Source organism: Megalobrama amblycephala, linkage group LG13 (assembly GCF_018812025.1).
Source record: "Megalobrama amblycephala isolate DHTTF-2021 linkage group LG13, ASM1881202v1, whole genome shotgun sequence".
NCBI lineage: Eukaryota > Metazoa > Chordata > Actinopteri > Cypriniformes > Xenocyprididae > Megalobrama > Megalobrama amblycephala.
The window spans coordinates 15,479,514-15,506,516 of record NC_063056.1 but is presented as its reverse complement, the minus strand read 5'-3'; the positions used below and the strand labels follow the sequence as shown (position 1 = coordinate 15,506,516).

Below are 27,003 nucleotides of genomic sequence, written 5' to 3'. Positions count from 1 at the left end.
TAATAGAAAAAACATAAGTTAGTCACAGCGGTGAGGCTTACGCAGAAAGGACCCATGTCTGAAGCGCAGGAACGTCCAGGTTATAAAACTTGACAAATGTGGACGGCAAGGCCCAGCCAGCCACCGCACAGGACCATGCCCACGAAGAGGCCATGCCTCTCGTGGAATGCGCTCTTACGCCTAAAGGGCTTTAAAGGCCTAAAGAGGAGTAAGCGAGCGCTATGGCATCGACAATCCATCTGGAAAGTCTGGGCTTCGTGACCGGAAGACCTTTCGTGCGGCCACCGAAGCAGACAAAAAGCTGTTCCGCCTGGCGAAAAGAGGCAGAATGGTCAATATAGGCCCTCAGGGCCCTGACAGGACAGAGTAGGTTCGACTCCTGATCATCCTAAGAAGGAGGAAGAGCGGAGAGAATAACCAACTACGCCTTAACACTCTGAGGTCTGAAAACGCGCTGGCGCGTTTTGCAGGTTTTTTTTCACATTGCAGCAAAACAGACTTAAAATACTCCGTCATTTTTTGTCATAGAGACATAAGTAATATATCAATTGAAACTATAGAATATCTTCTTTTATTTGTATACACTCAGAGTAAAAACACAATGTTGTGCTTTTTGTAAAATAAAGAAAACTAACATGATGTGTGATTTCTCCTCTCCCTCTGAACGAAGTCCAATCTGATAGTTCTCAGAAAATGAACTGTAACTTAGTGAATACTAATCACAGAAAAATTAAACTTATGTCTAAAAAAATGTTAAGATGTCAGGTTTTAAATCATGTAAGTCAAATCGAAAACAAACCTTCTGTGTTTATGTAATCTGTATGAAAAGAGAGCCATGTCAGAAGTCCTTGATTCAGCTCATTATCCGCTAATGCGGCCACGCCCACGGAGGGAGCGCTATTCAGATGCAAATTCAGAGGCAATACATGCATTCATCATCTCAATCGTGTATTTATTGTCTTGAAAAGTGTTTATCTGGATGTAAAAGTCATGGTTAGGGAGCTCTAGAAGACATGAAGTTAGTTCCTGTTTTCTTTTCTTCTATAGATGAATTTTAGATTTTTTGTTTCTTTAGCGCCCTCCGGCTGCAGTATGAATTGGAAACTCCATTCATGGAATAGCCTAAATTGATGAATTGAAAACACCAGCGCTCATAGTAATGACAATGAATATTAAATAAATATAACTCCTCTGTATAGAAAATTGACATAAGCATATGAGAATCCAATATTTCTCCAAATGTGCATGCTTTTAAACTAAAAGCCTATATTCAGACTCTTTGCATCACAGAAATACATTATATTTTAAAGTATAATATAAAACCATTACTTTATATTGTAATAATATTTTTCTGTATGTTTCATATATCATGATGAGCTTGAGACATCACAGAAGGTTTTTTTCACAGCCTACCTGACTTCTCAGGTGAGAATGGCCCATTATTCAGTGGTGATTCACGCCTCCACGCATACTGTGTTTCTTGGCAAAAAGTGTCTTACAAAAACTAAATCAATATATTGTTTTATATGAAGGAGTAGGCAGCATAATTTTTACATAATTTTGAAGCAAAAACTCTAGTTTACAACCTCCAATACCCTAAAGTATTGTAAACACAGATTTACTATACTTTTTTTGGCCTTATTTCAGTGACTTAAGTTTTTTTGTTTTTTCAGTAACCACGCATAAACATTATTCCTTCAAAAACACAAACATGTACATACATGTTCCTCATATATTATTGTAGCCTAGTTTGTGCTGAATACAGTGTAATGACACTTTTGTCATTTATATGTTTATGAACAACTGAAAAAAGCACAAATGTCAGGGCATGTCAAAACTTCTCCAGGCCCCAAATCAGCCTCAGACTCCAGAGGGTTAAAGGGGGTGGATAGGACCTTCGGGGCTCACAGAGAGTGCCCACAAATCTCCCACACGCATAACCGATGCTAAAGCTAACAGTAAAGGGGTTTGGTAGGTAGGAACCGTGAGGAGACGGGGAGGGTTCAACCTCCTGGATCCCTTAAGGAAGCTAACAACCAAGTTGTTTCTCCTATAGACTGCCCTGCTATAGGAGCACGAGAGGCTGCTATAGCTATGACATAGACCTTAAGGGTAGAGGGAGTAAGGCCTCTATCCATTAAGTCTTGAAAGAAGGACAATATCTTTGATATGTCACAAGTCAATGGATCCACGCAGCAGGCCATGCAGCAGGCGGCAAAGATGGACCATTTCAGGGAGTAGAGATGTCTTGTTGACTGAGCTCTAGCTTGTGAGATGGTGTTTAAGACATTCTCGGGGAGGCTTGCAGGCTCCCATTGAGAAACCACATGTGAAGATCCCAAAGCTTGGGTCTAGGGTGCCATATCATTCCTCTCGCTTGAGAGAGGAGGTCTTTGCCTCAAAGGAATCGGCCATGGTTTCTTGGGCGATAACTGAGACAGGTCCACGACCCATGGTTGGGTCCTCCACAGAGGAGCCACCAGGAGGACCTTGTGAGCATCCTCTCTGATTCGTTTGACAACCAGGGGAATCAAAGTGATCGGGGGAAAGGCATACAAGAGGAGGCTGGGCCAGTCGTGGGCCAGCGCATCCCTGTTTTTTAAGAAATATATTAAGCAATGATAATTGTCTTCTGAGGCGAAGAGGTCGACCTATGCCCTCCTGAAGACATCCCAAATTTTCTGAACTGTGTGGGGGTGGAGCGACCAGTCCTCTGAGGGAAGGTTGTTCCAGGACAACATGTCCGCCCCTGTGTTCAGTACGCCCTGTACATGCGCTGCTCTCAGTGAGAGCAGGTTACGTTGGGCCCACTCTAGGATGGTTTTCTCTAGAGTGAAGAGGGGCTTTGAAGAGAGCCCACCCTGGTGATTTATGAAGGACACCACCGTCATGTTGTCAGATCTGACCAAGACGTGATGTCCCACCAGGAGAGGAAGGAAGGCTTGGAAAGCTTTATATACCGCCATCATTTCCAGACGGTTGATATGAAGCTCGCTTTCCGGGCCGTTCCAAGTCCCGAAGGCTGGACGGTTGTCGCACAGAGCTCCCCAACCCATCTTGGAGGCATCTGTGCAGACAACCTTCCTCCTGTTCATCGTCCCGATTGCCACGCCCTGCTTGAACCAGCAGAGGGTCTTCCAAGTGACGCACATCTGGTTCACCATGAGCAAGCAGCGACCATGTCGCCAGGCTTGGGACGGGACTCGTGGCTTCAGCCAGGACTACAGCATCTTCTGAAATGCGCGAGCGCTGCCGGTGCTCAGGTCGTGGCGCGGGCTGAGTGGTTGGTGGCGTAGCTTTGGGTGGCTGCTGAGCTGGTGCAGATTTGTGCAGGAAGTGTTGCATAGCCTGGGACAACTTCTGTGTGGTTGTGAAGCACTCAGCAAAACCATCAACAGCGGGACCAAAGAGACCAGTGGGGGAGACGGGCGAGTCGAGGAAGATGGCTTTGTCTGCATCCTTGATCTCGGTCAGCGTTAACCACAGGTGGCGCTCCAGCCCCACCATGCTGGCCATCAAACGGCCAATAGCCTGAGCCGTGGTCTTGGTGGTGTGCAGGGCCAGGTCCGTGGTGCTGCACAGCTCTTTGAAGGTGGCTGAGTCGTGACCAGCCTCATCCAGAGCCCGCAGGAGCTTAGCCTGGTACATCTGGAGTACCGGCATGGTGTGGAGTGCAGAAGCTGCCTGGCCGGCCGATAAGTATGCCTGGCCAGTAAGGGTCGACGTAGTGCGGCAGGGCTTGGAGGGGTGAGCGACCTTCGTTTTCCAACTAATGGCGGCGGGCAGATGAATGCTGTCATTCAGCGGCTCTTCATCAGATCCCCCGAACGAGACCAGGTCGCTCGCAATGGCAGAGAGGCGCTGGTTAGGGTGGGAGAAACGGACGGGTAAAATCTCTCTTTGTGGAGAGAATGAGGTACGCAGGACTTGAGCCGGCATAAGCTCACTCTCATCCGAGCGCTGGGATACTCTGCCCCGCTGTTTTTTCCTCACAGGTCCCTGGGCGGAAAAGAAAGCGATCCGCAAGCGCAAAGAGGGCAGACTCAGACTCTGCGGGTTGATCAGCGCTGCACAAGAGCGGTGAGAGAGTTGCAGGCTGCTCGTGGGCTGCGGCTGCTAGAGAGTGGCGAGCAGTTGAAGGCAGCTTCAAGTCTCGTAGTCTCAGCGAAGAGATGATATCCACATCACTGAAGGAGAATGAAACGATTTGCCATGGTGAGACGGCCACTTATATAGCCTGATACCCCACCCCTTTTGGCGGGCTCGAGCGGAATCACTCACCATTTGCTTGCGCGGCTTCACTTTAACTTCACGAACCAATGGCCATGCAGTTTCACTGCGTGATTGAAAAAGTCTTCAGAAATCAGAGAAATTTTCCCCATATGCGTCTCGTCTTATGTATAATAAAACTTGTCGCAGTACTAGTGTAGTATCGAAAAGGAACTACTTTTTTCACCTCAGTTTTATTTTTAGTTTACAGTAGTAGCCTAAGAAAAAAAAGATTGTGAGTTAGGCTACTACTAAAAGAACAGGGTGAAATATTCCATGTGCAAATATGTTTGTTTACCTATATGTGCGGTTTATGCATGGCTACATATTTGCTCCCCTCAGAGTTTCATCATAATTGTTTGTGGCATTATAAGCGGGATGTACTCGTTTCAGGTTGCCGCTGGCAGGGGAGCCCGGTGCTGTAGGTGTACCTAAAAACAAACGAGAAATCTCTGTTCTCCCCTGGGTCCTGCTCATCTGGGGCAACACACCTCACAGACATACTGGCAACATTTCAGGTTCACTCACACACACTTGCATCAGCTCTCCTTCCCTCCTCCCACCTTATCCTGAGGTTTTCCCTCCTCTGCTCACTGCCATTTCGCCCTTCACTAAGACCTGCTCAATCTCTCTCCATGTGAATTTGTCACCTAAGTCCACCTCCATCCTGATACAACCACTTGGCTGAGCACGTAGAAGCCCAAAGGCATCAGGGCTGTTGAATGAAGGTCCAAACCCAATTAGCATCTCCATCTGGCTGTATTCTAGGGGCATGTTTCCGCTCCGTCTGATGATTTAGGTGCTGTGGCTTTATTAGGTTACTCAGTCTAGCCTTCGCTGGTATTTCCTGCAGGACATTTAGGTTGAGAGTGAGAGCACTTTGCAGCTCGGATCAGATAATGTGCAGAAAGTGCTTCTTCTGTTTACTTCATAAATTTTAGTGGAAGTGTCTAATAATAAGGCAAGAAAGAAACCCTGACACACATAGGCCATTGTCAAGGGACCCGCATGTACTAATTAAAAAATAAAAAATAAAAATCTGTCATCATGTTGTTCCAAACATCTATGACTTTCTTTCTTCTGCAGAACACAAAATAAGATATTTTGAAATTTGTTTCAAGATATTTTAAATGATGTTTTCCATATACAATGAAAGTCTTTCATATATGGACACAAAATACTCAAAATCATCTTTTTTTAAGAAAAAATGTAATACAGGTTTGGATCAACATGTTTGACAGAATTCTCCATTTTAAAGGAAATTATATGTGGGTGTCATGACTCAGTTGAACCAAATTTAGATGGAAAAGAATGGGTGGTTACTGCCACAAAACACCTTTGTACCTACAATAATCATGCAACTTAAAGGGTTAGTTCACCCAAAAATGAAAATTCTGTCATTAATTACTCACCCTCATGTTGTTCCACACCCGTGAGATCTTCGTTCATCTTCAGATATTTTTGATCAAATCTGATGGCTCAGTGAGGCCTCTATTGCCAGCAAGATAATTAACACTTTCAGATGCCCAGAAAGCTACTAAAGACATATTTAAAACAGACCATGTGACTACAGTGGTTCAACCTTAATGTTATGAAGCATCGAGAATACTTTTTGTGCGCCAAAAAAACAAAATAACGACTTTATTCAACAATATCTAGTGATGGGTGATTTCAAAACACTGCTTCATGAAGCTTTAAAGCTTTAAAAATCTTTTGCTTCGAATCAGTGATTCAGAGCGTATCAAACTGCCAAAGTCATATCCCCGAGTGGTGAACCATTGAAATTTTGAAACACTTATGATGTAACGAATCCTCATTTACTTAAATCACGTGACTTTGGCAGTTTTGATACACGCTCTGAACCGCTGATTCGAAAAAAAAGATTTGTAAGCTTCGAAGCAGTGTTTTGAAATCGCCCATCACTAGATATTGTTGAATAAAGTCTTTTTTTTTTTTTTTTTTTTTTTTTTGGCACAAAAATTATTCTTGATGCTTAAAAACATTAAGGTTGAACCACTGTAGTCACATGAACTGTTTTAAAAGTTTTAGTACCTTTCTGGACATCTGAAAGTGTTAATTATCTTGCTGGCAATGCAGATCTCACTGAGCAGTCGGATTTTATCAAAAATATCTTAATTTGTGTTCTGAAGATGAACGAAGGTCTTACAGGTGTGGAACAACATGAGGGTGAGTAATTAATGACAGAATTTTAATTTATGGGTGAACTAACTGTTTAATTATTGAAGATATTAATAGGTTTTTCTGAATTAGCATTTAAAATTATCTTACTCCCAGGGACATGGCGATTCTGGCCATTGTCAACAATGCAATTTGGTTTCTGAGAAAACGAGATCATTATTTGGGTAAAAAGGCTTGTTTCTCCATCAATGGCCACAAAAGCAACAAATAAATTAGAAAAATCTCAGTCATATAAATGAGAAAAATCTCAATCTCAATTTTTGGAGGGCCCTTCTGAGGCTGCTTGTGCTATTCTGATCAACTCCCATTGAGATGAATGGGAATGCTAACAGGTTCTCCAGGTATTACAGGTCTCCTGGAGAAAACATATATAGCATCATTTTTGTTTTGCATAAATTATGTGTTCAGTAGGTTTCAGATGGTAAAAAAAATAATACTTCTACCACTTGAAGATTTTATTTTCAGCAGTTTTGAAGAATATTCTATGTGGATTATTTTACATCACCAATATAGATTATTTTCCCCCAGATGAACGTTGCCATTTGCAGCAGTGATGACATCAGAAATTTTTCCCATTTCTATTGGTATTCTCTGTGCATTGCCTGTCTCTGAAGAGGCTTTGCTGTCTGTCCTTTCAGTGCTGTATTGATAAAGCTCTAAAAATAGACATGTTGCTGTGCATATCGCTGGGAGGGAAGGGACAGTTCACTGAAATCCCCCTGATCAATCAGACCATGACTGCTGGAGCATATTGATTTACCTCAGAATAACAGTCTGGCTAGATAGAGTTTAGCACAACCGCACAATCTCTCTCTGACCTTTAACCTGCTGCAGCCTACTTCCTGAACCCATCTCAGCCCTCACATTGGAAATATTTGACTAATACCAACCTTATAAACCATGTGGTCACCACCTGTCATAAATGGGATGCATTAATATAAAAAAAATGGCACTTAAATTTCCATATGAGGAGAAGCTTTATTATTTTATTTTATTTTTCTTTATTATGGGGCTCAAAGCAGGAAACTCATGTTTTGTTTTGTTTTTTTTTTGTTAAAATAATTAATATAATATAATAATGTAATATAATATAATAGCATGAACTGAGTACAAATCTGTGAACTGGATGCCACATGCCTCAGTGATTAGAGATCAGAGATCCCAACACAAAAGTGGAATACTGAGGCACCTCGCTGAGTTAATCTGAGATTTTATCTCACAATAATCTCAACATCTCAATCTATAAACACATTCAATGTCCTCACAAGCACTAATATACACTATAACGTGCACACAAGGAGTCTGACACAAACACACACAACCTTCAAGGTTCTATGTCCTTTTTTTCCCTGCCACTGACAATCCAGTAATGCTAAATCCATTACCTATTTAGGTATGTTACTATTTTGGGGATTATCTGCGTCACAACTAAATTGCTCAGTCTAGATTTTTTTTAAATAATCATTCTTTTGCTTGGCTCGAGTCTCCCTGTGTAACACAATATTTAATTGAAATCTCAATGAAAACAATGGACAAAAACTATAAAAATCAAAGACGTCAAAGGAACTTCACTTTCTAAACTCCATGTTTAGAAACTCACCATATACAGTAGCAAGAGTTGAATAAAAGGCCAATAAAAGTAACTGATCTGAGGACATTTCTTACATAACAGCTTTAGTTTCATTTGACTCAGTAAATCAGATCCTCCCTCTGCATTTAGTGAAAAGCTCTCAGGAAAGCTCAGTTCAGCACTTGATCAGAACTGATCCCATCTCATTCTATATATATGCGCAAAAGGTTGGAGAAAAACAGGAAATTATACATTACAACAAAGGAAAAGGCAGATTTCCTTGACTGCTATTGTCTTGGATGTTACCACCTACGCCATTGTGGCTTTCCATGACCAGGGTGAATCGGCTTTCCTAAAGGTCCCAGAGAGAAGTATATAGCACAATGAACAAAACTGATGACAATTTTTTCCTGTTTTTATTTGCAGAGAAGAATAAATTACATTCTCAAAGGAGGGTGACTCATGTTTGCTTGACAGCAGAATGAAAATTGAGCTTTTTCAGAATGAAAGAGTCTTTTTAAATAAACCAAAAGAACCAAGTGAAAAGTTCCCTTTGCATCCCATCTCTGACCTTAAAACTGAGCACAGACATATATATAGTAGTCAACATTTGAAATGGATCAAAAAAATTCATCAAAGTTGTCCTTAGAAGAAGGTTTTAGGACAACTTTGATGAAAGGTTTTGATCCATTTCAAATGTTGACTACTGTGTATATATATATATATATATACAGTGGGTACGGAAAGTATTCAGACCCCCTTAATTTTTCACTCTTTGTTATATTGCAGCCATTTGCTGAAATCATTTAAGTTCATTTTTTTCCTCATTAATGTACACACAGCACCTCATATTGACAGAAAAGGACATTTTTTGCAGATTTATTAAATAAAAAAAACTGAAATATCACATGGTCCTAAGTATTCAGACCCTTTGCTCAGTATTTAGTAGAAGCACCCTTTTGATCTAATACAGCCATGAGTCTTTTTGGGAAAGATGCAACAAGTTTTTCACACCTGGATTTGGGGATCCTCTGCCATCCCTCCTTGCAGATCCTCTCCAGTTCTGTCAGGTTGGATGGTAAACGTTGGTGGACAGCCATTTTTAGGTCTCTCCAGAGATGCTCAATTGGGTTTAAGTCAGGGCTCTGGCTGGGCCATTCAAGAACAGTCACAGAGTTGTTGTGAAGCCACTCCTTCTTTATTTTAGCTGTGTGCTTAGGGTCATTGTCTTGTTGGAAGGTAAACCTTCAGCCCAGTCTGAGGTCCTGAGCACTCTGGAGAAGGTTTTCGTCCAGGATATCCCTGTACTTGGCTGCATTCATCTTTCCCTCGATTGCAACCAGTCGTCCTGTCCCTACAGCTGAAAAACACCCCCACAGCATGATGCTGCCACCACCATGCTTCACTGTTGGGACTGTATTGGACAGGTGATGAGCAGTGCCTGGTTTTCTCCACACATACCGCTTAGAACTAAGGCCAAAAAGTTCTATCTTGGTCTCATCAGACCAGAGAATCTTATTTCTCACCATCTTGGAGTCCTTCAGGTGTTTTTTAGCAAACTCCATGCGGGCTTTCATGTGTCTTGCACTGAGGAGAGGCTTCCATCGGGCCACTCTGCCATAAAGCCCCGACTGGTGGAGGGCTGCAGTGATGGTTGACTTTCTACAATTTTCTCCCATCTCCCGACGGCATCTCTGGAGCTCAGCCACAGTGATCTTTGGGTTCTTCTTCACCTCTCTCACCAAGGCTCTTCTCCCCCGATAGCTCAGTTTGGCCGGACGGCCAGCTCTAGGAAGGGTTCTGGTCGTCCCAAACGTCTTCCATTTAAGGATTATGGAGGCCACTGTGCTCTTAGGAACCTTAAGTGCAGCAGAAATGTTTTTGTAACCTTGGCCAGATCTGTGCCTTGCCACAATTCTGTCTCTGAGCTCTTCAGGCAGTTCCTTTGACCTCATGATTCTCATTTGCTCTGACATGCACTGTGAGCTGTAAGGTCTTATATAGACAGGTGTGTGGCTTTCCTAATCAAGTCCAATCAGTATAATCAAACACAGCTGGACTCAAATGAAGGTGTAGAACCATCTCAAGGATGATCAGAAGAAATGGACAGCACCTGAGTTAAATATATGAGTGTCACAGCAAAGGGTCTGAATACTTAGGACCATGTGATATTTCAGTTTTTCTTTTTTAATAAATCTGCAAAAATGTCAACAATTCTGTGTTTTTCTGTCAATATGGGGTGCTGTGTGTACATTAATGAGAAAAAAATGAACTTAAATGATTTTAGCAAATGGCTGCAATATAACAAAGAGTGAAAAATGTAAGGGGGTCTGAATACTTACCCACTGTATGTATGTATATGTATATAAAGAAAAAAATAAAATAATAAATAAAATGATAAATAAAAATGATCAAACTGCTCTCCAACCCAAAGTTTTTTTTGGAATACAGGCCATATGTATGTATTGTATTAATATTATATTGTAGTTACTGTATTATTTATAATATACAATTAATTTAATTACAGAATTAATTTTGTATTAACAATAATGCATGTAATAATGATAATTATATACTATACTGTATACAATATTTTAGCACTGAAACTATTATTATTAATAATAATAATAACAATAACAACAACAACAACTATAATAATTGAACTGTAGGATATTCACTCAAAAAAACGAACTGTTGGATTTACTTTAAAAAAAAAAAAAGTATCAAGTGGTTCCATGCAACTATATTGAGTAATTAGTACAAATAACAATTTAGCTGTATGAACAAAAGAATTTCAAGTAAAGCTGACAAAATTTCTTTGAGTAAATTCAAATCATTTGAATTTGTCACTGTTACATAATATTTGTATGTGCAATTTACTTAATAATGTTATGTTTATTATGTAAGGTGAACACATTTATTGACCTAATTTACATTATTAAATTAACTATTTGCTCTACAAAATGCACTCAGAAATTAACTCATTGAACAAACTCAGTTGAACTGAGAGCAGGCATTCCATACTAAACATGCTATATGAGTGCGCACAGTCTAAACACAGGCATCACACTTCTGCATAATGGTAACCACAAAATTCAAAAACATTACAGAAACTCCTCTAAATGTCCAACATAACTGAACATTAAACACTAACATAAACTAACAACATCTTTCCCTTTACTGAAAAACACATAAAATAACACTTTAATCCATAAATTTACTCTCCTAATGCAGTCCCTTGCAAAGCATGCTGGGAACTACGGATCCACTGCCCAGCTAGTTATGTCAACATTAATTTGTGTTTCACTCAGCAATGTTAAGTTGACTGAATAAACACTTAAGTAAAGCTGACAATACTCATTTTTGGTAGAAACAACTCAGTTAAATTAAGTTAATGTAGTTACATGAGGTTTTTTAAGTAATGTGAACAAGGATGGTTTGAGTGAAACTAAAAACAGTGAAAGTTCATTTTTTTGAGTGTTGTTGTACAATATTAATAGAATTAATATCTAAAAAAAATTATAAATTACAATTGTATTAACCATAATGCATGTAATACTACTACTACTACTACTACTAATAATAATAATAATAATAATAATAATTGAATGTTAGAATTTTGTTGTACAATATTAATATCTAAAAAATATTAATAATAGATCAGTTTCCGATGGATTCTGGTCACTTGCTGCTCTTGATGAACAGTGTTTGGAATGTATTTGAAAAATAACCATTATACTTTTTTAAATAATTCTACAGGGAAAATTTCTCTTTCTCTAAATCTCCTCAAACTCTTTTGCCCTTCTCTCTATTTCTCTCAAAGTCTCTTCTCATTATCCCTGTGATGTTGTGTGGGAGTAGCGGGTCTTCATTATTAATTATCAGAGGAGCTCCCAGAATCCTGTTATGAGGAGTGGGATACAGATCAGAGGGCACATCAGGTCAGCCCACTCATTTGGCCAGAAGCTCACAGTGCCGTAACCTCCCACAGAATGTTTCTAGAGAGCACGTTTACCCTATCCATACTTTGCATCATTTATCCTTCTTGATCCCTTCTTTCTCTCGCTTCCCAAAAGGCTCAACACAAATAAAGAATATCTTAAGTACTTTTATAAAGCACACAATTGCACAGCACAATAAAAACACAATAAAAACAGATGCCACAAGTGGCATCTGCAAACAGTTGTGAGACACTTTTCTGAGTGATTTTTAAAATTATTTCAACTGGCATTGTTTTTATATTGCATTATACAATGAAAAGACATTTAGACATTTTAAGTATGAAGTGCAAGCTAGCTTTGAAATCATTAGATCCCACCTTCCCTTCCCTTCAGAGTGCTCCCCAAATCCACGCCTCCTTCAAAACACATGAACGCGCACAGCCAGAGCAAAGTCTGCAAAGCGTCATGAGAGACAGTGTTAAATTACCTTATGTGCTTAAAGACATGACATTACAAAAATAATGAACATAAACAACTTACAGAGCTCTGACTTGTACCACCTGACTGCTGAAGATTCATTTGGATGTTGATAGTTGATATTCCTCATTTAAATAATTCATGCTCAAGGCATACGAATAAAAGGGGTGAAGCTTGGTTGAGTCATGTTAGTTGTGTGTTGAAAATCGTGGTTATGGTAAAGGCTGTGACATTTCCGAAACACACTTAAAGAGGTTGACTAATCACAACACACTGACCAATCAGAGCACATTGCACATTGGAAGGAGGGGCTTCATAGAGACTGGATCTAAACAGAGTACTACTGACAGACTGGGGAAGAGAAATGCTGTAATAATGTAAAATATGTGAAAAATAATTTGTCTTTTGAACATTCAAGCATGAAAACCTATTCTTGTAGACCCAAAAAATCATAAAACGTCCAAATACTTTTGAGGCCATTGTATGTTTATAACAGTGGTGGCGAACTCCGGTTCTGGAGAGTCAGTCCTGCAGAGTTCTGATCCAACCTTGATAAAAACACCTGCCGGTAGCTTCCTAGTGACCCTTCAGACCTTGATTAGCTTGTTCAGGTGTGTTTGATTAGGGTTGAAGCAAAACTTTGCATTACTGTGGCTCTCCAGGACCAACATTCGCCACCCCTGGTTTAGACTTTTGGCCTGAAAAAGTCATTTCAATTTGCTTTTTTAATTATTAAGTCTTTCTTCTTTTCATTGCTTTTTTTTTTAGTTTTCCTACCATCTCAAGTAACCATTTACAAAGGGAAGTGAAGGTTTATGTATAGACACACAGTCATTCACATGCACATACACCACATGCTGTGTTTAGGAGTGGTTTCGGAGAGCCTAACCGCTCCTTTCATCCCAGATCTAGTTCCGCCCTGGTCTTTCCAACTAAACCACTGCGATGTCAGCCACACTAACAAGCTGTAAACCTCTCATCTTTGTTCTCTCTCTCTCTCTCCCTCTAGCTCTCTTTTAGACAGTAGTGGTAAGGAAAGCAACAGTCTCTCCCCTGAGGTAACTATGAGATTTGTTGACTTACCACTACAAACAGAATCAAACAGATGCAGTTGCAGAAGCAAACATGACATCAGTGCACTAGCTGCATCCCTGGCCAGGGCAGCAGCACTATGGCAAGGCTTAAAATAGAAACTCCATTGCCTTTATCAGCCTTACAATCAAGCTGCAGATGACAAGAGAGAAATAAAAACAGAAGACTAAGAGAAATGGAAAGACTGTAGTATAGCCTACCTGTTGCAAAGAATTACTGTAAGATGCATGCACACAGTGCCAGAAACTCATACAGAAAGGAATCTAACATACTATAATGACTACTATATAAATTAAATTATATAAAATAAAATTACAATAAAATTGTACACAAAATATTTATGCAACATATAAATATTGAAAAAAAAAAATATTGTTATAGAGATTAACAAAATAAAAGACAAGTTACTCGAGACAATTCTCAAGCAAGAAGCAATTTGTTCACTACGAGAAACTGCTCCGATATGTGACAGTCTCAGGCGATAAGAAATATTTTATGTTTAATTTATTAGATTTTAACTAATGACAAAATAGAAACCAAACTAATGACAAAATGTGTGCCCTGCAGGTTACATCGATACGCTAGTAGGTGGCAACAAGTGACTGCCTTTAGACAGTCACTGAATCATTCATTCGATCAATTAATTCAAAACATGGGTTCATTTTGGACCGAAACAAGCAACTGCAATTTTAAAGGGTTAGTTCACCCAAAAATTAAAATAATGTAATTTATTACTCACCCTCATGTCGTTCACCGTAAGGACTTCGTTCATCTTCGGAACACAAATTAACCCTTAAATGCATACCTCGGGTCTTTAGTGACCCGGGACGCCATTCACTACCCTCCTCCTAGTTCATTTTTTAAAGTTAGACATCAACCTTCTTGGTATTCCTCAATCAATTCATTATAAAGAATATAACAAGAAAAAAAATCATAAAATTAGAAAAGAATGCCTATTTTTGTATTCATTTTTTTGTAAAAATTGTATAGGGTTGCAAACGACCCGAGGTATGTATGAGTGTACGTGTATTTTTTCTGCACAACAATAATTGAATCTTAGATGACGGAATAAGTGCAATTCACCTTTATTCCACAAGGTGGCAATGTCTGATACACAATGCTGAAGTGACGACTCATTCAGACAGAAAACGAAATAATAAGAAAAACATGAAATGGCTCAGCGATTTACTGCAGAGCAAGTACTGAACGCAATGAAATATGACAGTAACTGTGACTGGATGGATCTGGTGAAGCTGTTAGCGATCGAAATATCGATTTTGAAGATGTTGAAAATTATATAGTTTTGAGAATACGTTTGAGATCGCAAATGGGCTCATATTCGTGACCTCAAACATAAAACTAGCCCATTATTTGCAGAATTTACTGGGAAATGAGCTCTGACGAGGACAGTGATGATGGCAATAAACATCTGCTCAAACGGAGCCCTTTCAAGCTCCAAAGGGTAACAAAATATGCTTTATTTTATTCTTCTGTAATTGTTACTCTAATATCAGAGGAGTTTTATATTATTGCGACAGGGAGAGATCCTTCCGTGTTAGATATTGATCCAGGTCGATAAAGACCCGAATATGTAAGAATGATTGGCGAAACAGTCATGCATTTAAGGGTTAAGATATTTTTGATAAAATCCAATGGTTCAATGAGGCCTCTATAGACAGCAATGTCACTGAACTTCAAGATCCAGAAAGGTACTAAAGATATATTTAAAACAGTTCATGTGAGTACAGTGGTTCAACCTTAATATTATAAAGCAACAAGAATACTTTTTGTGTGCCAAAAAAACTAAATAATGACTTTTCAACGATATCTAGTGATGGCTGATTTCAAAACACAGCTTTAAATCTTTTGTTTCGAATCGGATTGCCTATCAAAATGCCAAACTGCTGATATCACGTAACTTTGGCACTCTGAATCACGGATTCGAAACAAAAGATTCGTAAAGCTTCGAAGGAGGATAAGTAAATGATGACAGAATTTTCATTTTTGGGTGAACTATCCCTTTAAGCATTTATTAATAGCTAATCTGCCCCTGTAATCATAATTCGTTATATTTGAGTATTTTTTTTGGAAAATTTGTACTTTTTAGAGTAGATTTAAATGTGGGTACTTTAACTTGAGTACATTTCTAAATAAAAATCTGTACTTTTACTTCGCTACGTTGGGCAACGTTCCTCTCGTTACTGTATTTTAATGTAATACTGTACATGTTAAGAAATGCGTAGTTATTCCTAGCACGCTGTCTCTTTTTTTCATGAACGATGCCCCATTCACAAATGAATCGCTCTTTTGAGTCAAGAATTGATCAAACAAGTTGGCAAAACTGTCTAAATTGGTTCGCGAATCAGTTTGAATGATTTGTTCAGTTCCCTGCACGTGCTGAATCTTCTGAAGCTGTTTCTTACTCGTTGCATTGGATGAAGTGGCAGTGGACCTAGAGTCAATTAAAAGCAAATCTGCAAATGCATCCTGTTTGCCAGTGATGAAGATCTTTATTAGTTGAACTGTGTATGCTGTCTGTGAACAATTCCACAGATATCGATTTCATTTGATTTCAATTCATACAGACAATAGCCTACATTTTACAACCAAACAGATTATTACGCCATGATAACAAAGTATGTAGCATTTCTTTACTGTTTTTTTGGACATATATCTTACTTTATACATTAAATAAGCTACCATTTTAGAGAGTATGAAATGAACACCCGCCGTCCCGCAGTGATTTGTGGGTAGCCTATTGCGCAATGGTGGCTACAGCTTGTCTCTGTGTTTGTTGCAAAGATATCTAATTATGATAATAATTTAAATATCTATCTAAATAATAACATGCTATTGTATTGTATATATGCATACATACATATATACATAAACATACATATATGTTACAAAGTAATGAGTAATAAGCTACTTGAGTAGTTTTTTTTCATTGGATACTTTTTTATTCTTACTCAAGTAACTTAAGATTATTACTTTCACTTTTACTTTGAGTGAATATCAGTCAAGTGTGTGTGTTAGAATGCAGCTTATAAAGTGTCACTGATGGGAAACAGGTGTGAGTGTGTGATTAGTTCCTAAATGGGGAATTGTGGGAAATGGAGTCCATATGACAACATTGATGAACACAGACCCAGGGCACATGTTACAGTAATGTGCGTTACTAACTGTGTGTTACTCAGAGCAGCAGTTAACTCTGCAATGGCTTTTTTTTTTTCTTTCTTTTTTGGCGCAGCACAAATAGTGTCTAATTATTGTGTCTAAAATGTAAGTTAAATTCTATATTAATTTCTTTTTTATTTTATTTAATAAATATCACTGGCAACCATGATGCTGGTTTAAATATCAGGGTGAAACTGTTTTGATTGGCTGTGAATTGAAACATGCTTTTTCTGCAAAGCAACTTGAAAGGATATGTATTGTAAAAAGCACTATAGAAATAAACGTTGAATTGATTGTGTGATATTGTAGAATAGACGGAAAAAATTGTGTGTCTCTGGAATTGCATCATACCATGTTAGAACATAGACAATGCAGCAGACAATATGAAGCCTTCTGTCAATCACACACATCTGGGGTATATTGCTGCCCTGCTTTAGACACCAAACAGGGGCACCACTTAGTGTGACTAAAGCATGTGGAAACTTAAAGCAACTTCACATTTCTCATTTCACGCCTTTCTATCCACCGCTATCCCATAACTCATCAGGACAGCTCAAGGAAGGGGCAGAGCAGGTGCACTGCACATGAAAGGCCAGAACAAAGGGCCGTCCAATCACAGAGCGTGGTGACCTGGGCCCCGAGGATGATGGGACCTGGTCAATGTCACCCTGAAATGTCTGTTACTGCTATCAGGGTCAAAACAAGTATGTGGTAATGGGAATCACAGATCTCACGCTGAGATGGAATGCAGTTGGTCGCACCTGTCTTACCGATAACCGCTAACATTCCATCTCTCTTGTTTACATGGAGTAAAGTTTTTGCAACATTAACATCTTGCTATTACACACTTTACAAAAGGCTCAGCAGAGACTTTCTTGTTTATTTTAGTAAAATTATATTGGAGTTAATTCCAATATATCAAGTCTTTTTGGAGAGAGGTTCGGATTATTAACTGGAGATGATAGAAGGCGTAGTAAATTAGGCCTGCCCTAAAATAACTCAACCTTCAATGTCGGAGGCATTTTATGACCCTCCAGAGAGTGAAAGAATTAGTTCTCTTTCCTTTAGACTTCTCTTGCCCTCAGCTTAACAGACAGTCCTGTAATAATTAATTACACTCATTATTACTCAATGTGTCCGTCCTCACTGTAAGCAGAGATATTCCCCCAAAGTCAAGGTTTTTAAAGTGTTATAAGCTATCATCTGTCTACATTTAATTTCTGAGCGCTCAGTGAGTCACATAGTTAGGGGGTTTTTTCTTTGCTTTTGAAATAAGACTCCATTGAAATCCTTTTCAAACTCGCTAGTTCATTTAATGTGTCTGCTAATCATTTCCAACCGTGGAAATAACATGCATGAAGGACAATGCTGTCACTTTTGTTTTTCCCTGAATACCACATTTCAAATCACCATTCATTCTGTGGTAGAAATTACATTAAACATTTCTGAAATAAAATGCTAACTCCCTCATCTTGCTAAAGCTAATTTCATAACTAGAACCACACATAATGCAGTTGTTTCCCACTTTTCCCACTATTTCTTTCAGTTGCAGCTAGACTGGAATTGGCACGATCAAAATATTACAGTTTTAAATATGATATTTGCGTTGAATGTTCATTGTTTTCTTTACACATCATGTCTCGCATATCAAATCAAGAATGCACTTCACTGACACTGTTGTCTCCATGGTAACTAAGTACACTAGGCTTAAAAAAAAACATTTGGAGTGACTTTTTGGTTTGTGGTTGAAATGATTACACTAGTCATAATTTGGGTTAAAATGTACATAAATTATTTCCACACAATAAATATTGAAATAGTTAAAGTGTATTAAATGTGATTAATAGGTCACACAATATATTAGGTGTCTTTACTATGTACTTGCAAAACACTTTCGCTGCTATTGAGGTGAGATGCAGGAAAGTTTAATGGTGGGTTAAGGTGTAAGGGAAGGGTCAACCGATGTAATTATAGAAAATAACTATATAACTACATGTAGGTAGCCTCTTTTTTAAATATAAGTACAATGAAAAAACATGTACACAATAAGTGCATTTTATCAAATGATTAATTTAAAAGTTAGTACATAAAGACACTTAAAAAGTGGGACTAATTAGTATTGTTATAATGGGTTTTCATATTTTAACAGAAAAAAGTAAAACAATAATATTATATTTTATGTAAGCAAGGAGAGGCTGTGCTGTATCGTGAATAAGTCACGGCTGAAGGGCATTGTGCCTGCAACCTCTTAAGCTGTGACTTCACGATACAGCACTAGCCTTATTGCTTTTATAAAAACGTTTACCACACAATACAAATATTAAAGCCAGAAATATGTATCAATGCATCTTTCATGAAGTAAACTTTTTCTAAAAGCCTTCCTTCCGCTGGAAAAAATAGTCCCTGACCGTGAACAGCAACAGAAGTTACATTTTCACACCATTAGATGGCGACAAAGTAACGAAGACTTTTACATCAAAAAGACTGAATTGTTGTGAACATGGGACAAGACGTAACTGACAAATGCTTTGACTAGCGCTGTCAGTCATGTAAAAACCCCTTAAATGGTAAAAGGACAAGATAATACATTGGACATTTAAACTGATTTTTATCATGAACATAGGACTGACTTGAAGGAAAATGCTAAATCTGAATGCAGGTAATAAACTCGCTCACTCGATCTCTTTCTCACAATACTCTTCTACATAATACAGTAAGCTTCAATGAACAAAGAATCAAGGACAGGAACTAACTGTTTTATTAGTAAGCAATAATGTTCGAAAGGCTGTGATGTATCGTGAATAATGCTTTGCATCATGCCTAACAACACCCTTCAGCCGTGATTTATTCATGATACAGCACTAGCCTCGAGTACCTTATTGGTTTTATAAAACACAATACAAATATTAAAGCCAGAAATATGTATCAATGCAACTTTCATGAAGTAAACTTTTTCTAAAAGCCTTCCTTCCGCCGGAAAAAAAATAGTCCCTAACCGTGAACAGCAACAGAAGTTACACGCCAATAGATGGTGTGAAAATCGCTCACTCGATCTCTTTCTCACAATACTTTTCTGCATAATACAGTTAGCTTCAATAAACAATATCAATTGAGAACACACAGTTTACGTTGCTAAGAGTGGTTGCTAAGGGTGTTGTGTAGTGATACACAGAACTGTTGTGTGAAGCGGTCATAGCCGTGTTTTATCGTGAATAAGACACAGCTATTGACCAATCAGAATCAAGGACAGGAACTAACCGTTTTATAAATGTATTTATAATTATTTTATAATGTATAAATATTTATACTTTATATTAAATATAACTAATTATACTATTATTTCAACTAACATACATCACTCGCCTTTGGCCGTTTGTCAAATTCGTAAATAGAGAAAGGTTTACCCGGCTCCTTTGACGCGTGTATGGTGTGGGAATGGCATAGGTTAGTTGTCACAACGTGTGAGAAAGGTTGACATGATTTAGCACACTAAATCTCCAACCTCTGGGAAATCACCCATTTAAAGGTGCCATAGAATTTAAAATTGAATTTACCTTGGCACAGTTGAATAACAAGAGTTCAGTACATGGAAATGACATACAGTGAGTCTCAAACACCACTGTTTCCTCCTTCTTATGTGTATCTCATTTGTTTAAAAGACCTCCGAAGAACAGGCGAATCTCAACATAACATCGACTGTTACGCAACAGTCGGGATCATTAATATGTACGCCCCCAATATTTGCATATACCAGCTCATGTTCAAGGCATTAGACAAGGGCAGGCAGTATTATTAACGTCTGGAGCTGCACAGCAAAATCATCAGACTAGGTAAGCAAACATGGACAATAGCGAAAAATGGCAGATGAAGCAATAATAACTGACATGATCCATGATAACATGATATTTTTAGTGATATTTGTAAATTGTCTTTCTAAATGTTTCGTTAGCATGTTGCTAATGTACTGTTAAATGTGGTTAAAGTTACCATCGTTTATTACTGTATTCACAGAGACAAGAGCCGTCGCTATTTTCATTATTAAACACTTGCAGTCTGTATAATGCATAAACACAACTTCATTCTTTATAAATCTCTCCAACAGTGTAGCATTAGCTCGTTAGCCACAGAGAACTATCAAACTCATTCAGAATCAAATGTAAACATCCAAATAAATACTATACTCACATGATCCGAAGCATGCATGCAGCATGCATGATGAACATTTTGTAAAGATCCATTTGAGGGTTATATTAGCTGTATAAACTTTGTTTTATAGTCGAGAGCTCAGGGGGCAGGGAGCGTGAGGATTTAAAGGGGCAGCAGCCTGAGTTGGCGCATATTTAATGATGCGCCAAAATAGGCAGTTAAAAAAATTCATTAAAAAAAATCTATGGGGTATTTTGAGCTGAAACTTCACAGACACATTCAGGGGACTTATATTACATCTTGTGAAAAAATGTTCTAGGGCACCTTTAGAAAAAAAAAAATCAAACAGAGGAGAGTCATCAGGCAAAAAGAGAATGCGACAGAGCTTGTAATAAAACCTGAATCAACATTGCCTGTTGGCATGTGGATGTGAAGATATGAAAAAAAAAAAAAAAAACTGACAGATTTTGTGCCTCTATGTGTTTGAGAGAGAAAACGTGTGCGAAAAAGTGTGATAAGTCTGTGGCTTTCTGAATATGGCGAGAACTGAGGAATTTGAAATATTGTAAAACACTCTTCTATAGAATGGTGTTTTTAGTACTCCCCAGGAGAGTAAAGTATTTTATTGAACAGATAAATTGCCAAATGTAGCTCTCTAACAGAGTTCATTGTAAAGCATTATCTATTGTGAAAGGTCATTTGGTTGTTGTAGCACTGGGCTAGAATAAATGTTCAAGGAAATACCGTATCTATTAATGGGTAAAGCTACAGTTACGTCTTCAGCTAGTCAGCTTGGGATCCTTTCCATCTCAACTGTTTATATCTCTTTAGCCAGATAGTGAATGTTTTATGAGCAGGATAACCGTAATTAGCCACATAGTCACGCAGAGCTGAAGCACAACCAAAACAATGTTCTTCAGAAAAATGCATGCAGTTTTGTTTTTAACCACTAGAGGGCAGAAGTTGCATAACATTAGTTGCATAGTGTACCTTAAATGTGACTTTCATTAAACAAATTAACCCCTAGGAGACAGAACTGCTAGAGTTGAAGAGACATCCATAAAGGTTTAAGAAAGCAGACAAATAAATGTGTGACTGTCAGCTGGTCTCATCTCCATTCTGCCAGCACACAGCGGCAGTAGAAGGATGAGTATGACATGTGTGAAGGGCCACTGCTGCTGAGAGATGGAGCAAACCACAGATGCATTTGCACAGACTTATCACACTTTTTCGCACACGTTTTCTCTCTCAAACACATAGAGGCACAAAATCTGTCAGTTTTTTTTTTTTTTTTTCATATCTTCACATCCACATGCCTTATAAATAGCACAGAAATGAATGATGCAGTACATTGTGCATGTTGTTGCAGGCTTAGAATGATTTCTTCTTTTAGCAGGTGGCAAAACTTAGTGGCCAGAGTTTAATTTACCAATCCGATCACTCAACAGGCAATTCTGTAGGACTGAGGTCGCACAGACCATCAACAGGTTTCTAGGATAAAGGCTCCTTTTAATTCCAAGTGCATATTACAACCAAAGAGGGTCTAATGCAAAAGACTCCCCATGTATTGTGTTTTCAGATATGTGTGCTGGTGAATGCAGGTAAGTTGTTTATCTACCGCTATGGAAATGTAGACAGCTCTGTTACTTTAAAATCTGATGCTGTTGCTTAGAGACCATGTTCTGCGTCAAGCCTGAAATGGCTCCCGATATAGAGCACAATAGCTTTCGTTCTGTTCAGCTCCACCCCTGTCTGCACTCTTATTGATTGATCTCCAAATGGATTAAATCTAAGATTAGATCACTGGTACGTATGTAAGCTCATCATTACGGGGGGACTATGATTCATGACATACTCTGATCCGTACCGGGCCACAAGTGTGAAATCGACCCACGCTGCTCTTATTGTCAGGGTTCATCATATCCTAACATTGTTTGACAAGAAATATGTACTTCAAGCTACACGCTTCAGATCAAAATGTCTGATGTGGTGGACGTGTCTTTCATATGATCTCACATCATTAAAATGTCTTAATCACTGGTTAGAGCAGGCCACTCATTGTGTCTTTCTTCCGTTTCTGAGAAACCAACAAATTACAAAAGAAGCTTTACAGTTTTTAGAGTCAAACAGGAAGCTTGTGAAAGGACATCTCATGAATGTACTATCCTATTTGTGCAAGGATGTGTGAAGCTTTCAGTGTTTCCTCTTTCAGGCACATTACACTTCCCTATCCAAGTTTCTCTCTCACAATAACAGCTACCAAATCCCTGCCCAAACTCCAGTACTTCACAATGAAGAATCAACAGGGATATACGAGTTAGGAAAAAAGTGCATTGTTTTATATATACTATATATATTATATATAGGCCCATGTGCAAAAGCAGTTGAAAGCAGTTCTGTCATGAACTGCTCTCAGAGTGTTTGACATGATAATGGATATGTTTGGTTTTGGCGGAATAGATCTGCTACGCTGCTGCTGCTGCTGCTGCTGCAGAGCAAGTAGGGACTTGCTGTGAGCAAGTAAGACATGCTGCTGCTGTACAATATACACTGATCAGGCATAACATTATGACCACTGACAGGTGAAGTGAATAACAATGATTATCTCTTCATAATGGCGCCTGTTAGTAGGTGGGGTATATTAGGCAGCAAGTGAACACTTTGTCCTTAAAGTTGATGTGTTAGAAGCAGGAAAAATGGGCAAACATAAGGATTTGAGCGAGTTTGACAAGGGCCAAATTGTGATGGCTAGACGGCTGGTTCAGAGCAGGTCTTGTGGGGTGTTCCCGGTCTGCAGTGGTTAGTATCTATCAAAAGTGGTCCAAGGAAGGAACAGTGGTGAACCGGCAGCAGGCCAAAGATCATTGATGCATGCGGGGAGCAAAGGCTGGCCCGTGTGGTCAGATCCAACAAGCAAGCTACTGTTGCTCAAATTGCTCAAGAAGTTATTTCTGGTTCTGATAGAAAGGTGTCAGAAAACGCAGTGCATCACAGTTTAATGCGTATTGGGCTGCATAGACACAGACCAGTCAGGGTGCCCATGCTGACCCCTGTCCAGGGAAGAGTGGGCACGTGAGCATCAGAACTGGACCACGGAGCAATGGAAGAAGGTGGCCTGGTCTGATGAATCACATTTTCTTTTATATCACGTAGATGGCCGGGTGCGTGTGCGTCGCTTACCTGGGGAACACATGGCACCAGGATGCACTATGGGAAGAAGGCAAGTCGGCGAAGGCAGTGTGATGCTTTGGGCAATGTTCTGCTGGGAAACCTTGGGTCCTGCCATCCATGTGGATGTTACTTTGACACGTACCACCTACCTAAGCATTGTTGCAGACCATGTACACCCTTTCATGGAAACAGTATTCCCTGGTGGATGTGGCCTCTTTCAGCAGGATAATGTGTCCTGCCACAAAGTAAAAATGGTTCAGAAATGGTTTGAGGAGCACAACAACGAGTTTGCAGTGTTGACTTGGCCTCCAAATTCCCATAATCTCAATCCAATTGAGCATCTGTGGGATGTGCTGAACAAACAAGTCCGATCCATGGAGGCCCTACCTCGCAGCTTATGGGACTTAAAGGATCTGCTGCTAACATCTTAGTGCCAGATACCACAGCACACCTTCAGGGGTCTAGTGGAGTCCATGCCTCGACGGGTCAGGGCTGTTTTGGCAGCAAAAGGGGGACCGACACAATATTAGGAAGTTGGTCATAATGTTATGCCTGATCAGTGTAGTATACATGAATTACCCGTAGCAGATCTATACAGGTGGAGCTGGGGATGGTGAGGGGTTTCTGAAAGCGCACTGCAACTGCAACAGCAAATGCTGACCGAGTATTTGAATACTGAACCAATCAGCTGTGCCCTAGAATGATGTGATTACAAGCAGATTGAGTTAAGGACCTATCAGCCTGCACCATCTAGAGTTTTATGACAGAGCTTTGTATTTGTGCTGCAGCATTTATTTGAAGCAGAAATTACTATTTAAGTTTTTATACTTCAGAATTTCATGTTCAGTTCAACATGTTATTTATCATTCCTTTGTAATTATTTGCTAGCAATTTGAGTTAAAATTGTTTCTACACATTTGTATGTTTTTACTTATATACTTTAAATTATCTATATTCGACAAAACTTGCCTCTGAGACTCCTAATACCCATGCATAAGTCTATAAGAATTTAAAAATATATCAATTGGTAACACTTTATAATAAGGTCGCATTTGTTAACATTAGCTAATGTATTAACTATGAATAACCAATGAGAAATACATTTGTTGCAGAATTTATTAATCTTTGTTAATGTTAGTTAATAAAAATACTGTCGTTCATTGTTTGTTCATGTTAGTTCACAGCGCATTTATTAATGTTAACAAATACAACATTTGATTTTAATAATGTATTATTAAATGTTAAAATTATCATTAACTAAGATTAATAAATGCAGTAGAAGTATTGTTCATTCTTAGAATTAGTTTGTGTTAACTAATGAAATAATGAAACCTTATTGTAAAGTGTTACCCAAATATTAGATAATGTTATCAAATGATAGATAAAACAGTAATTCATTATTTTTTGCATTTTTCATGCATTTTTATACATTTTATTTTTGTCATATTCAGTGCTATTTTTGGCCTGAACCCTGGTCATGTTTGACCGTTGAATACAAAAGACAGAATGTAATGTCTAGTTTTGCTGAGTAAGTGATTCGTCTGTCACAAGGTCTTGTTTTGTAAGTCCACTTGCACAATAACGCAATTCAGTGCTCATTACAGAGAGGCAAAACAAATACTGTATGAAGCCACTCACCGTAGCCCCAAACTGAGTGACCTGGCCTGATTAGAGTTTTAAAGGGAAAGAGGTGACCTCTCCTGCCCCATCCTGATGGCCCATATGACCTGTGTGTCATATAGTCGTCACAGCCTTCACCTAAAGCTGTTATTACAAGAACAATGTAGGAGAAAAACATGTTTACTGTGTGGAACAGAGAGGAAAAAAAACAGTGATTCATGTTTCAATGTTATATTAAAATATACCATAACACTGTACTGATAATCATGTGATTCATAATCTAGACTGTATCTTTAATGTTGTGATTGGTCATAGACTTTTATATATATATATATATATATATATATATATATGTGTGTGTGTGTGTGTGTGTAATGGTCCCATTTACAGTTATATCAACAGTTTAAGGTGCACTTACCACTCTTGATCTTCATAAAGAAGTCACTCCTCTGTTGCAATATTCATCTGCGATCATCCTAGCACACACACACCTCATTCATACAGTCATACACTGAGGATTCCTGTCAGAAAGTCACCAGCAGAGGAAGTGGTGTCTAATGGCCATCTGAAGTTTAAAGGTCTCTGAACATTGTCTGAGGATATGAAAAAGTCGTGCTCTCACAATTCCTCTTTCCCCATCTCAGTGGTTTGAAAGGATTGAAACACAGCAGTGATGTGGGGACTGAGTCATTAGCTGCCTCTCACTTACTGTCACACATTACAGCACGTTCACAGTCCTACGCTACTGTCAGAAAACTCACGGTTTGAACATATTTCGGTGACACCTTCTATGAAACCTGTGTAATAAAAAGCATAATAAAACCAAGTGACTTCCAAGAGTGCTGATATTGAACGCAATTTTTTGTCCCATTCATTTTTTTAAAAGTCTTTGTTAAAGTGTTACAGCTACAAGGTGAATCACAACATTACAAACTTGATTTAAAGCAAAAAAAAAGTAGGCCTATATGAAAATCAGACAAAAAGACAAAGATGCAAGACTTACAGTCTTTAGTGAGAGAAAGAACTACAATCCCAATTTCTATACACTATATATACATATATATATATATATATACACAGAGCTGGGTAGTAACGGATTACATGTAATCTGGATTATGTAATCAGATTCCAAAAGTCAAGTACTTGTAATTAGATTAAAATACTTTTTAAAATACTCATAATCAGACCACAGTTACTTTTTTATGGATTACATGATTACATATTATTTACACTATGGCAGTAAGTTGTTTTAATTTTTTTAACATTTATATTTTTTTTCATAATAAACCTGCCGCTTATATATGTACGTTCTTCGAGTTTTTCCGGCAGTGAGGGGGAAAT

At 38.6% G+C, this 27,003-nt stretch overlaps 1 protein-coding gene across 1 annotated transcript in view; it reads right to left on the bottom strand.

Moving 5' to 3' along the window:
• hdac9b (histone deacetylase 9b) overlaps positions 1-26,308 on the bottom strand; it is a 74,869-nt gene extending 48,561 nt beyond the window's left edge. Inside the window, exons 1-2 of the mRNA XM_048211631.1 lie at positions 26,081-26,308; positions 25,681-25,806 (exon numbers count right to left, since the gene is read on the bottom strand). Coding sequence (XP_048067588.1) covers positions 25,681-25,806; positions 26,081-26,096 — 142 coding nt within the window. The 5' untranslated portion in view covers positions 26,097-26,308. The remainder of the gene's footprint in view (positions 1-25,680; positions 25,807-26,080) is intronic.
• Positions 26,309-27,003: the final 695 nt, after the last annotated feature.